Source organism: Phodopus roborovskii, unplaced genomic scaffold (genome assembly GCF_943737965.1).
Source record: "Phodopus roborovskii unplaced genomic scaffold, PHOROB, whole genome shotgun sequence".
Classification (NCBI taxonomy): Eukaryota; Metazoa; Chordata; class Mammalia; order Rodentia; family Cricetidae; genus Phodopus; species Phodopus roborovskii.
In genome coordinates, this window is record NW_026126516.1 from 5,981,086 (window position 1) to 5,995,813 (window position 14,728).

At 47.4% G+C, this 14,728-nt stretch overlaps 2 protein-coding genes across 4 annotated transcripts in view; one reads left to right on the forward strand and one right to left on the reverse strand.

Moving 5' to 3' along the window:
- Atg2b (autophagy related 2B) overlaps window positions 1–1,674 on the reverse strand; it is a 60,898-nt gene extending 59,224 nt beyond the window's left edge. For both annotated transcript variants that reach the window (XM_051196555.1, XM_051196554.1), the window contains exon 1: window positions 1,237–1,674. In XM_051196555.1, the coding sequence (XP_051052512.1) occupies window positions 1,237–1,398 (162 nt within the window). In that variant the 5' untranslated portion in view covers window positions 1,399–1,674. The remainder of the gene's footprint in view (window positions 1–1,236) is intronic.
- Window positions 1,255–14,408, forward strand: Gskip (GSK3B interacting protein). 2 transcript variants are annotated; one of them, XM_051196558.1, is made up of 3 exons: window positions 1,255–1,402; window positions 10,767–11,025; window positions 12,612–14,408. In XM_051196558.1, exons 2-3 carry the CDS (start codon window positions 10,768–10,770, stop codon window positions 12,771–12,773), a joined length of 420 nt encoding a protein of 139 aa, XP_051052515.1. In that variant the 5' UTR covers window positions 1,255–1,402; window position 10,767; the 3' UTR covers window positions 12,774–14,408. The 2 variants fall into 2 exon arrangements, with proteins under 2 accessions (XP_051052515.1, XP_051052514.1); XM_051196557.1 differs by lacking the exon at window positions 1,255–1,402 and adding an exon at window positions 1,949–2,024.
- Window positions 14,409–14,728: the final 320 nt, after the last annotated feature.

Consider the following 14,728-nt stretch of genomic DNA (forward strand, 5'->3'; position numbering starts at 1 on the left):
ACAGGCCTTTGATCCCAGCACTCAGGAGGCAGAGGCAGGCAGATCTCTGTGAGTTCAAGGCCAGCCTGGTCTAGAGAGTGAGTCCAAAGCTACAGAAAAACCCTGTCTCAAAAAAAAAACAAAAAAAAAAAAAAAAAAAAAAAAAAGCAGCTGCACAGCAGCCTAATACAATGACCCCGCATGCAAGGAGTGTGCTGTCCTTTTATGATTTCTGCACTTGGGTTAATTACTATGCCTGCCATCTTTCAGCTGACGGTGTCAGCCTGAAACTACTCTGATATAGGACAAGGTCTTTCTGTTACTCAAACTAGAGCTCTTTAAACTCTCATGTGTACTCTCCCTGGTTTAAGTTGCCTCATTAAGATATAATTATGTTATATTCATACCCCTTAGCACAAATTGCAAAGGAGTTTCCATTATTTAAGCTTCTCAATGGCAAAGAGAAGCCAATACAACCCCAAGGCCTTTCGGTCAAATACTAGGCATTTTAACCCATTGATGCGAATACAACTGTATTTGGTGAATTGAAATACACACAGAAAACAGTGAATCAACTCACAGTCTCTAGTAGAAAACAGGCTCTTTGGAAAATGGCTGAGGTTGCAGCTTCAGAGCTTTTGCAACATTTGCCTTTACGACCTGTCGATTTATCACGTGAAGCAAAAAGGCAAATCTAAACAGCACTCGTGGGGCCACACAACCATTTACAGGCTGGCTGGGAAGATGAACTGGCCTTGTAAACATACAATCAAGCAAGGCAGGCAAAGTGGCAGAAGAGGCCTTCGCCTAACTTTCTTCCAGACGCCCAACGCTGTACGAAGACAACCAGGCAAATCAAACCAGCATCCAAACCAAAATAAATAACTGGGGATTTTTGACAACTCTTCATCTTTAATTTTTTCCGGACATCATTCAATAATATAGGGTTTGTTTGCCTTGATCCCCGCGACCCTCACAGCCCAAGTAGTGAGCTGGTCACCTCCTTCCCTTGGGCCTGCTTCACAGACCACCAAGCAATGACTCAATTGTTCGCATGGTGTGAGCCTCCATTATTATATCGTTTAAGTCTGTGCACGTGACATAGGGGCACAAACTTGCTACACTTCACACACTTCCCTGAGCTCCGCCACGCTTGGACCCAAACAATTCCCAAGGAAGGGCTGACCGTCACCGATGCTGGATGACAAACGCTCAGGTTTTGCCCTAAGGAAAGCGAGCCCCTAGCCGGCAGCTTACCCATTTGTCCAAGGGGACCTGGGCGAGAGACCCAGTGCCCTGATACAGATCCAGGCTCAGCTGCTCCAGGCTCAGCTTCTCCTGCAAGAAGTGGCCCAGGTACCTCTGCAGGAGGTACCGACAGGCCCTCTTCTTGATAGACTCTGAAAATGGCCAAGGCATGTTGGTGAGGACTGGCGGCCGGGAGGGCCGGGGCTGCGCGCTGCGGCGACTCCGGGATCGGACCTGGGGACCAGGCAGCGACAGCGCCTCGGGGTCCGGCCGGCGTCCCCAGGCTGCGTTGGGGTCTAGGTTCGAGGTGGCCGCTGCATGTCGGTTCTGCGCCGCCGACTCTCAGGACGACCCCATGGCCCGCGCGCGTCGCGTCGCTCGCACTAGGCCCGGCGGGAACGGGTCGCTGAGCGGAACCCGGCGCCCCAGGCCGGAGGCTCCCGAAGCGCTGTCGGTCCGGAGAGAGAATGCACGAGAGGCAGAGGGCAGACGGCGGCGGCGAGGCACACTCCGACTCTGCGCGACAAATTTGTTGTCATCTACAAGGCGCGCTCCCGCCTCCGAGACGCTCCTGGCGCGTTCGCGAACCCTGGTCTCCCCGCGCGCACTCGAGCAACTGGCGCAGGCGGAAGTGACGCCATGCTGTGGGGCTGGGGAGGCAGGAAAAGGAGTCCGGGCAGGAGCATTTCCGGTGACGAATGGGCGGGGCGACTGTGGGGGCGGGGGCGGTGCCGGCGCCGCAAATCCAGCTCCAGACTCCTCGGTACGAGGAAGAGGAGGAACATGGGCGCTCGCAGGTAAGTGGACGCACAGGCTGCCGGCCGTGGGCCCTGACCTCGCGGGGCCGAAGGACTGCCTGCGAGCGTACATCCGCATTCGGCCTGACCGAGGCCTGGGGGCGGGTCCGGCCTGGGCTGTCCTCCGGGAAGTGGTGCTCCGGGCGCCGCGGGTTGCAGGACGATGACTGGAGACTTGGCATTTCTGTCCGGGTTTTGACCGGTGCCTATTGTCAGCAAGTTGTTCCCCACCTCGTGCTGGTATTGTTTGCAAAGCATCCTCCAGGTCTAGGACTTTGTGCTTGCAGAGCGCCCCTCCTAGTGTGCCACGCCGACGACCAGCAAACTTGGGATTCGGGGCGCTTGAGAGCAATACTGTTCTCTCGGTTAAGACCCGGCGCCTCGAGACCCCGGGGGTGGAGGGGGCACCGCAGCGAAGACTTTGTGCTAGCCGGGAGATCTGCGCAGCCGTATTTTTACCTTTTAGGAGACAATCCTGCGGAGGCACCGCTGGCTCCTTACCGAGGCAGCCCCTAAAGGCCGGAAAGTCTGCTGTCCTGGGTTATATTCCAGACACTTGACACTGAGCCTCCCTGAACGTGCGCTGCCCTCTCTAAGCCTACGTTGTCACCTCGGCCAGGTGTGGATAGATTAATAAAAACTCGAGAATTGAGGAAAATGAAATGATGCGAACAGGGAAGGGACCGAAACGGAGTCATGGGTTGGGGAGGTTGAATTCTGGTTCATGAATGCTCAGAATTGGTTCTTTTGGTTTGGTTTGGTTTTTGAGACAGTCTCGTGCTATATAGCTTAAGCTGGCTTTGAACTTGTTACGTTGGCCAGACTAGCCTAGAAATTAGGAGTCGGGGAAATAGGACACGTGGATGCCAGAGCTCTTTTCCAGACAAGACCACCACCTACAAGGCTCATCACAGGAGTCACGCTTGGTAAATTCCAGGAACTTGAGGAGGGAGGAGAGAAAGGAGCTGATGGTAGATGTAAGTACGAGTGTGGGCCATTTCAAGGATTCGATTTGTTTGTGCGCCTGTAAAATAAAGAGAAATACAAGATAATCTAGCCCAAGTCTGCTGATTACAATGTTGAAAATAGGCAGGTGTGGGGCTTAGAAGGCTAAAGTGAAAACAGCCAGACCAACACTGAAACGACAGTGCAAGGGATCCAGATTCCATGGCTCAAACCAGAATGTAGCACTGAAGATTAAAACCAGTTAGTTGGGGTCTAGATAGAGCTTGACTCTAATAAGGCATGCTTATCAGGCATTGTGACGCACACTTTTAATCCTAGCACTAGAGAGGCAGATGGAAATGGCTCTCCTTAAATTCAAGGCCAGCCTGGCCTCCATGGGAGGACACTGTTTCAAAAAGAGATTGAGCCTTACAAGGAATGGCAGTACTCTTTGTAGTATAAGCAAAGCAAAGTTCAAAATCTGAGGTGGAACCTTGCCTAATTCAGGCCGTGGGAGTTTGAAATGGACTTTGGGCTTCGTTCTGTGACTGCTGGTAACACGGTTTTCAAAAAAGGGAAAATGAAAGATCCCACATTTAGCTACTCAGTAGCAAGTTAGAAGGTGCTTCAAGTCAAAAATAACAGTGTAAATAGGGGTCCACAGATCACTGTGCCGGTGTTGATTGTATTGAAGAGTTGCCTGGGAGAACCCAGTGGAGCATACTTGTGATCCCAGCACCTGGGAAGTAAAGGCACAAGAACCAGGAAGCCAATGTCACCCTTGGTTACATACCAGGGCTGCCTGGGTTGATGTGACCCAGTCTGAAGCAACAGTGAAAGGCCATAGGCCAGTAACATGGGTCAGCAGGCAGAGTCACTTGCTGCCATGCCTGATAGCCTGAGTTCAGGCCCCACATGATAGAGGGAGAGAAGGAACTGGGTTCCCCCCAGCTGTCCTCTAACCTGCACAGGAGCACCATGACATGTGCACAATACACACACACACACACACACACAGAGAGAGAGAGAGAGAGAGAGAGAGAGAGAGAGAGACAGAGAGGAATAAGTATATAAATTTTAAAAAAAGACGTGTACAGAACAGGACTACAGTGTCAATGCTGCCATGCCCTAGCCACAGCCGTCCCTGCATGTGTAAAGAGCGCTGAACCTGGAGTCAGAAGCCTGGAGTTTCCAGTAATTTTGAACATGGTGGCTTACAACCATCTATAATGAGATCTGGTACCCTCTTCTGGCATATAGGCACACGCCAACAGGATACTGTATGCATAATAAATAAATGATTTTTTAGGGCTGGAGAGATGGCTCAGCAACCTGGGTTCAATTCCCTCAACCACACAGCAGCTGTCTGTATCCAGTTCCAGGGCTTCTGACAGCCTCTCACTCTGTAGACAAGGCTGGCCCTGAACTCACAGAGATCTGCCTCTGCCTCCTGAGGGCTGGGGTTGAAGGTAGGCACCACTACCACTTGACTGAGTTATAGGCTCTTGTGAGCTGCCATATGGGTGCTGAGACTCAAACCTGGGTCTTCTGGAAGAGCAGCCAGTGTTGACTACTGAGCCATCTCTCAGCCCCGGGGCTTTTATCTGTGTCTAATGATTTGTTTTATATAGGTTAGCATATTCCCTACTTATAGTTCCAAGAATCCAGTTTCCTGGAGAGCTATATAGTAAGAACCAGTACTGCCTGGTTCGGGAGGTGGGGTGGGGAGTCTTTTTTTCTTTCTTGGACCCTCAGTCTCTGGTTTGAGGGTTACGGGGTCACTACTTGTTTCCTTTTGAACACTCAGGTTATCGCCCTGCCTGCCTTCACCCCAAGCTTGCCGTACTCGGTGGGATCAGTGCAGCCCTAAGCTTGCCATACTCGGTGGGATCAGTGCAGCCCTGTTGACTTCAGCAGCACTGTGGCGTGTGTCTCGGTTCTTGCTGAAGTTGGAGAGCAGAGTAACTACAAATCAGGGTGGAAGTAGAAATAGGCGCCTCACAAGTGACTCTGACTTAAAATCTTCAATTTCAAAAGTGTATGTGTGAGGCTGAAGCAATGGTGCAGCAGTGAAGCCCTTGCAGAAGACATAGGTTCAGTTCCCAGCACCTACCTGGCACTTCACGCCATCTCAAGTTCCAGGGAATCTGACACCCTCTTCTGGCCTGTTTGGGCACTGCATGTACTTGTTGCACAGACAAACGCAGGCAAAACATCCCTATATATAAACTAATAACTTTTAAAAGTTTAAGTATATGTATGACAGAGCCACTGAAAACAAATGTAAGAGCTGGGTGGTGGTGCACGCCTTTAATCCCACCACTTGGGAAGCAGAGGCAGGTGGATCTCTGAGTTCAAGGCCAGCCTGGTCTACAGAACGAGTTCCAGGACAGGCTTCAAAGCTACAGAGAAACCCTGTCTCAAAAAACAACAAACAAACAGATCTAAATGATGTTAAAAAAAGGTTTGAGCTTTACCCAAATTCTAAACAATGCTAATTAAAATGGATGGCTTTTGTTCCCTTTATTTTTTGAATAGCTGTTTAAAATGAAGTCAGTTTGGCCTTTTCATTTTCTGTGGAACAGATGCTGCTGGTTACTTCAGCTGTTAGAGCAATAGCCTGGCTTCTGAGGCAAATGCTTCTGCTTCCTCCACCCTGCTTCCCGGTGTGTCACACGTCTGTGCATTGCCCTTCCCGGTTCCCGGTGTGTCACACGTCTGTGCATTGCCCTTCCCGGTTCCCGGTGTGTCACACGTCTGTGCATTGCCCTTCCCGGTTCCCGGTGTGTCACACGTCTGTGCATTGCCCTTCCCGGTTCCCGGTGTGTCACACGTCTGTGCATTGCCCTTCCCGGTTCCCTGTGTGTCACGTCTGTGCATTGCCCTTCCCGGTTCCCGGTGTGTCACACGTCTGTGCATTGCCCTTCCCGGTTCCCGGTGTGTCACACGTCTGTGCATTGCCCTTCCCGGTTCCCTGTGTGTCACACGTCTGTGCATTGCCCTTCCCGGTTCCCGGTGTGTCACACGTCTGTGCATTGCCCTTCCCGGTTCCCGGTGTGTCACACGTCTGTGCATTGCCCTTCCCGGTTCCCGGTGTGTCACACGTCTGTGCATTGCTCTTGTACCGTAGAGAAAGTAGAGCCTTCAATAGTTTTTACTGTTGTGACGAAGAATCCACATAAACTGCCTAAGAGGAGGAGAGCTGCGTTTGTCCCGGCCCACAGGTCCTATCGGAGGAGCTGTGGATTGACTGCATTGCTTCTGATGTGAGGCAGAATGTTGTTCAGAGGGGGGCTGCAGAGCAGGGCTGCTCACCTTGTGACAGCTGAGAAAAGACACCCAGGGGACCCCAGCAAATCCCCATATCCTCCCCAGCAAGGCTCTCTCAGGGAGGATAAGGTCCACTGATAGGGTCAGAGCCTTGTGACTGAGCCACAGCACAGAGATTAGCTGTGTCAGGCGGGGACCAGGCTTGCATATATGAGCCTTTGTGGGGACCAAACCATTGGAACTGTCCTGTTCTTTACCTTGTGTGTGTGGTGCTGAAGATCGAACCCACACCTTATTCACGCTGGAGAAACTCTACCACTGGCTCCACCCCCAGCCACTACTGCCTCATATGCATATGCATATGCAGTCGCATGCTCCTCAGGACAGGTGCCTATAGGGGCCAAAGGAAGACACAGTGGCTCCCACATGTAACCCAGGCTCCCCCAGTGGAGGTAAAAAACTCAGACGTTCACTTCATTTTTGACTACATGCTGAGCCTGTCTGGGCTACATGAGATCTTGACCTCCCCCTCCCCCAGAAAAAGGCAAAATTAACATGTATTATGAGTTTTTAACATATATAGAGGAAAGCATGTGACAAATAGCCAGGGTTCTATAGTGTACTCTGATAAGGTTCCCATACATGAAGAACAATATAACATCTGTCAAAGCTACATTGTGGTAAACCATAAACCTTAAATGCAACTACCAGAAACACAAAGTTATAAGTAATTACATACTTGTAGTCCCGGCACTCTGGAGAGTCAAGAAGTTCTGGGTCATCCCACACTTCATAGCAAGCTTGAGACCAGCCTAGATACATGTCTTTAAAAAAAAAAAAAAGCTAATAGAGTTTTGGGAATTAGCCAGCCCAAACAGAACGACATGGAAAATAAACCATGGGTGAGGAAAAAGAATGTGAAAGAAACAAGATAGTAAATTTACACTCAGCCGAGTCCGTGATTCTAGTGACCATTGTTTCCATTCTCAAGCCTTTAAGGCAGCCTGTTAGGTCGAAATCAGTGCAAACTGGACCACTCGGGTGTCCCTTAACACTGTGCATGTGTTTCAGCTAGACCGCCCTTCTCAGTGTTGTTTTTGCCCGTGCAGACCCTTCTAATGCTTTCTTCCCATTAAGAACCCCTTCTGCCATTGAGTCAGGTCCCAGTGTAAGCCTTGTCACACCGTAGATCGCCTCACACAGTGGAGACTACTATCCAGTGTCCTTGTTCTCTAGGTAAGAGCACCAGGAGCCCAGAAAGGTTTTATGGCCACCTAAGCACACAGACACTTAGGTAGAGCTTGAGTTGAACTCAAGCAGATAGCAAGTTTGCCATATCAAGTATTCACACTTAAGCATGTTTCTTTATGATTATGATCGTATTTGTGGTTTTAATGTTTGTATAGATATTTTACGGCTGTCTCATTCCCCAAATTAGATTTTAAACTACTAGTACGTGTTTTTGATTTGTTAGTCTGAGTCTTAAAGGACATCCTGGTTAAAGGCAGGCTTAGTGGTGCATGTCGGGATCCCAGGACTGAGAGGAGATGCAGCAGCTCAGGGCCAGTCTAGGTAACATGAAACCCTGTCTAAAAAAAAGGAGAAAACATTATAGATACATGGGCCAATGGAGTTAAGACCCTTAATTAGGGCTGGAGAGATGACTCAGCAGTTACCTGCACTTGTTGCTCTTGCAGAGGACCTGGGTTCAGTTCCCCGAACCCACATAGGGCTCACAACTGTCTGTGACAGAAGGCTGTATGTATTGCCATGACAGTGGATAATGGATTCTCTAACTGGTCATTTTGGGAGACGCATTACGTGCAGGAAAGGCAAACCCATGCACAGTGCTGTGGACAGAGTACTGGCCTTCCCACAGGGAAATTGACCCCGTATAGTCATCCTGCCACCAGGTCACTGGCCGCTCTGCTACCAACGGATTTGGCACTCAGCGGCAGCCATGGCCGGGGCAGCCTTGGAGAGTAGAGGACACAGGAAGGGACTACAAGCAAAGGAAGTCAAGTGACCTTGGCAATCGGAAACCATAAGGAAGTAAGGAACAAGCCATGGGGATGTCTTGACTTTATGCTTCATCTCCAGAGTTTCAAGAAAGTAAAGGTGCTCTTCCAGCTGCTGTGTTGATGGTCATTTGCTCCAAGCCACGGTGTTTGTGGTCATTTGTTGCAGCAGCAACAATGGGAAGCTAATAACAAACACATCCTGATACTCAATTCTGCACGAACGTTCACGGTCATTGTCAGGCTTCCATCTTTAAGATCTCTTTACTTCTATAAAGCTGTTGTCCAGCCAGGCCAGCCACATCAGGGGACTGTACTGGCGCCAGTAACTGAAAATTGCAGAGGTCGGGAAACTGGGTGGACTCTGCTGCTCTCTTTCCTTGTCAGAATTGTCCTTGGACTCCTGTCCTCATCTGAAGAGGACTGCCAGGTGTGTGCCATGACTGGACTGAAAAGGCCAAGAAGTTGATGCACTAAGTGGTCGGGAGGGACTACAGCCAGGTTTTGGAGTCAGTCTGAGCCACACCCACCTGCTGCTGACCTCACTCAGTAGGGAAGGGGCATTATTCCCCTCATAAAACCTTTCCCTAGGAAAGGGAAAGGCGGTCCATAAATAGTAAAGGCTTTACGGCCAACAAAGTAGTAAGTTGCAGCTGGAGATTAAGAGATGATGGTGATTAAGGGCACTGCCCTACTCTTGCAGGGCAGCCAGGTCCAGCTGCAGGCACCCAGACAGTGACTCCAGCCCCCAGGGGTCCCTGTACACAGGCACAAACACACATGCAGACACATGAACCTACGCATAATAAAATCTCTGTCAGAAGCTGTGAGTTTTCCACATCATTCCCTGAGGGGATGCGTGGAATCTCCTAGGTGTCTTCTTCTGGGAACTTGAGATTGATTATTGCCCAGAAGCCATGTGGTGACCTACTCTGCCGGCCTATAAGGCCCTCATCCATGCAAGTGCCAGACTCCTGTAAAAAGAGCTCTAGGAACATCCTTTCATGTAATTATTATTCTGATGTCTGTAACTGAGGTGAATAGTTACCAAGATAAAGACATGATGTGTTGCAGTGTTAGAGGCTAAAAGCTTCCAAACTGATTTTTTTTTTTTTTTTTTTTAATTGAACCAGGGCTACTGTGGTGAGAACACCAAATCCTAACCAGTAGCCCACCAGGGACCAAACAGAATCTATAAACTAGATTAAATGGTCATGTCTATAAAACCAAACATAAGTTTAAGCAGTGTGTTAATTGAATAAGGGAGACGTGTTTGAAGAAGTATAGTAACCCTGTATTAGACTTTCAGAACATAGCACCCTCCCCTTGCCTAGGTGTGGATGTAAACTTTGATTTCATACAGAATGGGTTTGCTTCCACCTGTAAGCCTCCAAAAAGGTGTTTGCTCAAGGAAACGTGTGCTAGAACAAATGAGCTCTTGTTGTTTACCGCTCAGACTGATGGAAGTTAAAAAGGGATGGGAAAGCTGGGGTTCCAAGTACCCCTACCTAGCCTTCCACCTATAGAATGGTCTGTCAGCAAGGCTTTGCCCTTCAGTGACACCTGTTAACATGGGTATGTCCTCTGACTCTGCAGTTCCTGTCCGGAATATCTAATTAGAGAAACAGTTACACATTTAGAACTATGCATTCACTGGGCCTGGTGGTTTATGCCCTTAATACTAGCACTTGGAAGTACACAGTGAATTTCAGGACAGCCAGTGCCATATAGAAAGTTCCTGTCTCAAATAAATAAATGAATCTATGTACTCATTTGCTGAGGCATTGTGTGTAATAGCTACAATGGTGATAAGACAAATGTTTATCAAAATAAGAGTTGATATTTTAAGGCTGGCAGGATAGCTCAGTGGATAAAGGTGCTTGCTGCCAAGCCCAGTGACCTGAGTCTAATCCCCAGAACCCACAGGCTAGAAGGAGACGGCCAGCCACATCAGGCCATGGCAAGCATGTGTGTCCACATAAATAGGTTTGTTTTTTTGTTTTTTTTTTGTTTTAAGTTTTAGGGGGAAAAACAAGAAAGGGTTCCCTCCCTTCCCCCCCCCCCCCGCTGTGGGAAATGGTTTTAGGCATTATTTTCCCTGAAAGAAAAAAAAAATGTTAGTAGTGTGTAAGGAGTTTGGTTTTTTTGCCCACCGCCTGGTATTGTTACAGTAGTGTGCATGCACGTGTGTATGCGATGTGCCCATGGGTAAGGAGATCAGAGGACATCAGGTGGTGGTTGGCCACCAGCAAGCCCTTACCTTCATCCTCTGTCCACTCAGCGCTGGGGTCACAGATGCACTTGCCACCATGGTGGCCCGGCTGGTTACATGAGTGCTAGCATTGAACTTGGGTCTTCATGCTTGTATAACAAGTGACTTACCCACTGACCCATCTCCCAGTCTGTGTTTTGTACTGAGTACCAATTGTAAGACTTAGTTATTCTAATCAAATATAATTTGAATATTTTTCTATTTAAAAAAAAAGAATCTGTTACTACTTTCTTGCAGAATGGAGACAGACTATAATCCCGTGGAGCTGAGCAGTATGTCTGGGTTTGAAGAAGGCTCCGAGCTCAATGGGTTTGAAGGAACGGACATGAAGGACATGCGGCTAGAGGCTGAAGCAGTTGTAAACGACGTTCTCTTCGCTGTCAACAACATGTTTGTCTCACAAAGCCTTCGCTGTGCAGATGATGTGGCTTACATCAACGTGGAGACAAAGGAGAGAGACAGATACTGCCTGGAGCTCACGGAAGCAGGGCTCAGGGTAACTCACTTTTATCGTTAGAAGAAGAGAAAAGCCTATCTTTACCACTTTATCAGAAAGGATAGAGAAGGGCATAACATAAAAACTAGTCATGGGTGTCTCCAAAAACACTTAAATATTTTTCCCAAAAATTTTGGTTAACTTAATGTGGTTAGTTTGGCCAAATTTTGTTGGTCAAACAGTTGAATTTGAGGGGTAAATACATTTGCAGAGTGTTGATTCAGTTGCTTGAATTATTACCATCCAAGCAAATATCTTTCCTTCCCATGGCTCACAGCTGCAGCTCCCAGAGTGGACTCTGTTCAGAGGGTGCATTTGTAGTTACTGTGCTGAAAGGCCTTAGCTTGGCTTCCACAAGTGTATCTCCCATCAAAAGGGGTTGTCAGGGCACAGCTGGCAACTAGATGCATTTTGTACAAGCCAGAACCCACATAAAAGTGGAACTTCACGGTGTTGTCACCTGACTTCCATAGATGTGCCATGGTGTGTGTGTGTGTGTGTGTGTGTGTGTGTGTGTAAAAACACACATTTTTTTGTTGCTTTTGGTTTTTGTTAGGGGTTTTTTGTTTTGTTTTGTTTTGTTTTTTCCTGAGACAGGTTTCTCTGTGTAACCCTGGCTGTCCTGGATCATTCTGTAGACCATGCTCTCCTTTAACCCAGAGATCCACCTGCCTCTGCCTCCTGAGTACTGGGATTAAAGGCATGTACTACCATGCCCAGCCTCTGAGTGTCTTCAACAAATTAAGGAAAAGAAAAAGCCAGGCAATTTTTTGAAGATACTCAGAGGCTGACCATGGTGGTACATGCCTTTTATTCCAGTACTCAGGAAGCAGAGGCAGGTGGATCTCTGGGTTGGAGGCCAGCCAGGATTATATAGTGAGATCCTGTCTTATGGAGGGAGGGATGGAGGAAGGGAAGGTAAGGGAGTGCTTAAAGGTAGAGCCCTTGCCTAATACATATATGGCCCTGGTTCACTTCTCAGCACAGGCTGAGTGGGGAGGCTTTGTCACTGGTATCTTTATTGCAAGCAGATACCTCGGTATGGTAGATCTCCACTGTATGGGATTCAGTCAGGGTACATGCTGGAGAGAGCTCTGTGGTTAGGAAAGCACATTTCTCTTGCACCAGTTTGATTCCCAGCACCCACGTGTCAGACAGTTCACAGCCACAGTAACTGCAGCTCCAGGAACGAGGCCCAGAGCCCTCTTCTGGCCTCCGTGGAAACCTGCACTCGGGTAAACGCAGGCACACACATACATAATTTAAAATAAAAATAAGGATTAACATTATTTTGAGATATGAAAAGTGAAGTGCTACTTTTGTGTTACTTTTATGGTTTTTATGACTTGAAAAGGGGGCAAAGGTGAGCAAAGCAAACCTCTTGAAGAGCCGTGGAGGAAGCACGTCCCGGGTAGTGGACCTATCTGTCACACACTGCCCCTAGAGCTTGCTAACAGCTGTTCTGAAATGCATGTCTTCTGCTGGGAAATAGTGTCACTACAGAATGAGCCGCTCAGACTCCTGGCTCTTGCCTTCTGTGCCAGGATGGAAGCCGACGAGCGCTCACTGCTGCCCTTCTCTTGTAGGTGGTGGGCTATGCTTTTGACCAGGTGGAGGATCATTTGCAGACCCCTTACCACGAGACAGTCTACTCCTTGTTGGATACGCTCAGCCCGGCCTACCGGGAAGCATTTGGAAATGCACTGCTTCAGAGACTGGAAGCTTTGAAAAGAGATGAGCAGTCATGACTCATTTTCTTTATAGTGGGGCTACTGCTGGTGTAGAATGCGAACATAAGACTTGACACCCTTGCATATAATCATTGTAGAAAGTGCATCGTCAGCTTTATATGTTTATCATCCCTTCACATGTAGGCTTTTGACTCTGAACATAATTGACTCAAAATTGTCTCAGTTCCAGATTCATTTAAGGGAATTTCAAGGCCATTACTCTAACACTCATTACATTCTGATTTCTCCACACAGCCACTCTACATTTCAATACCTAATCAACATTTCATTCTCTTATCACAGGGCTTCAATGCTGCCAGCACTCTCTTTTACATAGAAAATCCTAGATTTGCACAGTGATATAGAAACTAGAATCACCTAACTTCAGACCTGCATTTCAGCCTGCTAAATCAGGGGTTTACTACTAGCTTGGACTGACTTAGCAGTGGTTACTTTGTTACTGGCCTTATTGGAAACAAACAACTAGTTTCCCCTGCACAAATTTGGAATTCACTGTTCCTCTTAACCTACTTACATTACCAAATGGACTGATGAAAATGAAATTGCTTCTATGTTACTTAACCTAGGATGAAATGAAAGGCAGGGACAGAAATAGTTCTCGATTCCTCAACAGCCAGCCAACCTAGAGAGGACAGACCGCTAGCAAATGAATGTAACAATGACTCATTTCCAAGATATCTAAGCACATGAGCAGATAGAGGAACAGGCCCCACCGCATCCTCAGCGTGTATCATTTCAAAGGAAGAAGATCCTGGTTTCCTAGGAAACGATATTTTGGCCTGTGTTGATTCTTATTCTGAATGTTTGTTTACAATGTACAGTATATATATATACACATATATATATTCAGAAAGTATTTTTGCTTCAACGCTCACTTTCTATAAAGTAGCGCTTTGGTATTCCTGCCGCATCCCTTCTTCCCCTGCAGTCAGACAGTGTTCTGTCTCATTGCCATGTGTACAGTGTAATATGAGTGCATTGTATGGTTTGAAACCAAAGGACGAATGAAGCGTTCAGAAACTTGATATTTAAAAAAGAGATGCTCTGTATTTTATATTTTATTACAGTCCCTGGTGTTTATAAACTTAATAAAACACTCTATGCTGCTGCATGTTTTCCAGGACGTGACGAGCAGGAAGGACCTGGGTATTGTTTTTTAATTGTCACCCAAAGCAGCTGCTTGCTTCAGAAATGTGTAACAGCCCTCTGCATCTGGGTGCACCTTTCATACATTTGTCATCACAGATGTTTTTGTCATTGGTTTTCAAGTGGGCGTTTTTAGCTTCTGAAGATCACATGAGGGATGATGGGTAGAGCGAGCACTTGGCTATCATAGGTAAGCACTGGGCTCAATCCTGAAGATTAAAACAATTTTAAAAACTCAAAATGATCATGTGGCCCAGGACAATTAGGCTCCTTCTGCATTGCTGACACCAGCAGAGATCACCGGGGGCTTGAACCTGGCTTTATGATGCGCTCATGCTGGCATGATGTTTGGGAAACAAAGCCGAACTTCGGGCTGAAATTTTTCATGCTTAATCTCAGGCTACTATAAGAAAATGATGTTTGTAGAGTTTGAATAAAATTGTTTATCTGCTTTTGAGTTGAATATAAAGTGATCGTGTGTTTAAAGATTGAAATTGTTCATTTTGTGATAAATGACTGATTCCAAGACCTGTGCCCACATTTGTTTTTAGTTCATGCATGTTACACTTTGAGTTGAAATGAGTGACAGATATCACTCCTTTCTTTATTCAGAATAAATGAAGTCAGTAAAAATACAGTAATGCAAGCACACGAAGACCTCCATCCTAAACTAAGCCAGTTTTAAAAGTAAGCCTGGATTTTAATTCTAAAGGAAAAAAAAAAAAAATCCAGCCAGTCAGTGGTAGCGTGACTTTAACCAGTCCCAACAGGGAGGCAGAGGCAGGTGGATCTCTGTGAATTGAAGG

Excerpts from the sequence above, each read along its gene's own strand:
- Gskip (XM_051196557.1), top strand. Across the intron at positions 11,026-12,611 it reads TCACGGAAGCAGGGCTCAGG|GTGGTGGGCTATGCTTTTGA; the intron begins GTAACTCACTTT and ends CTTCTCTTGTAG.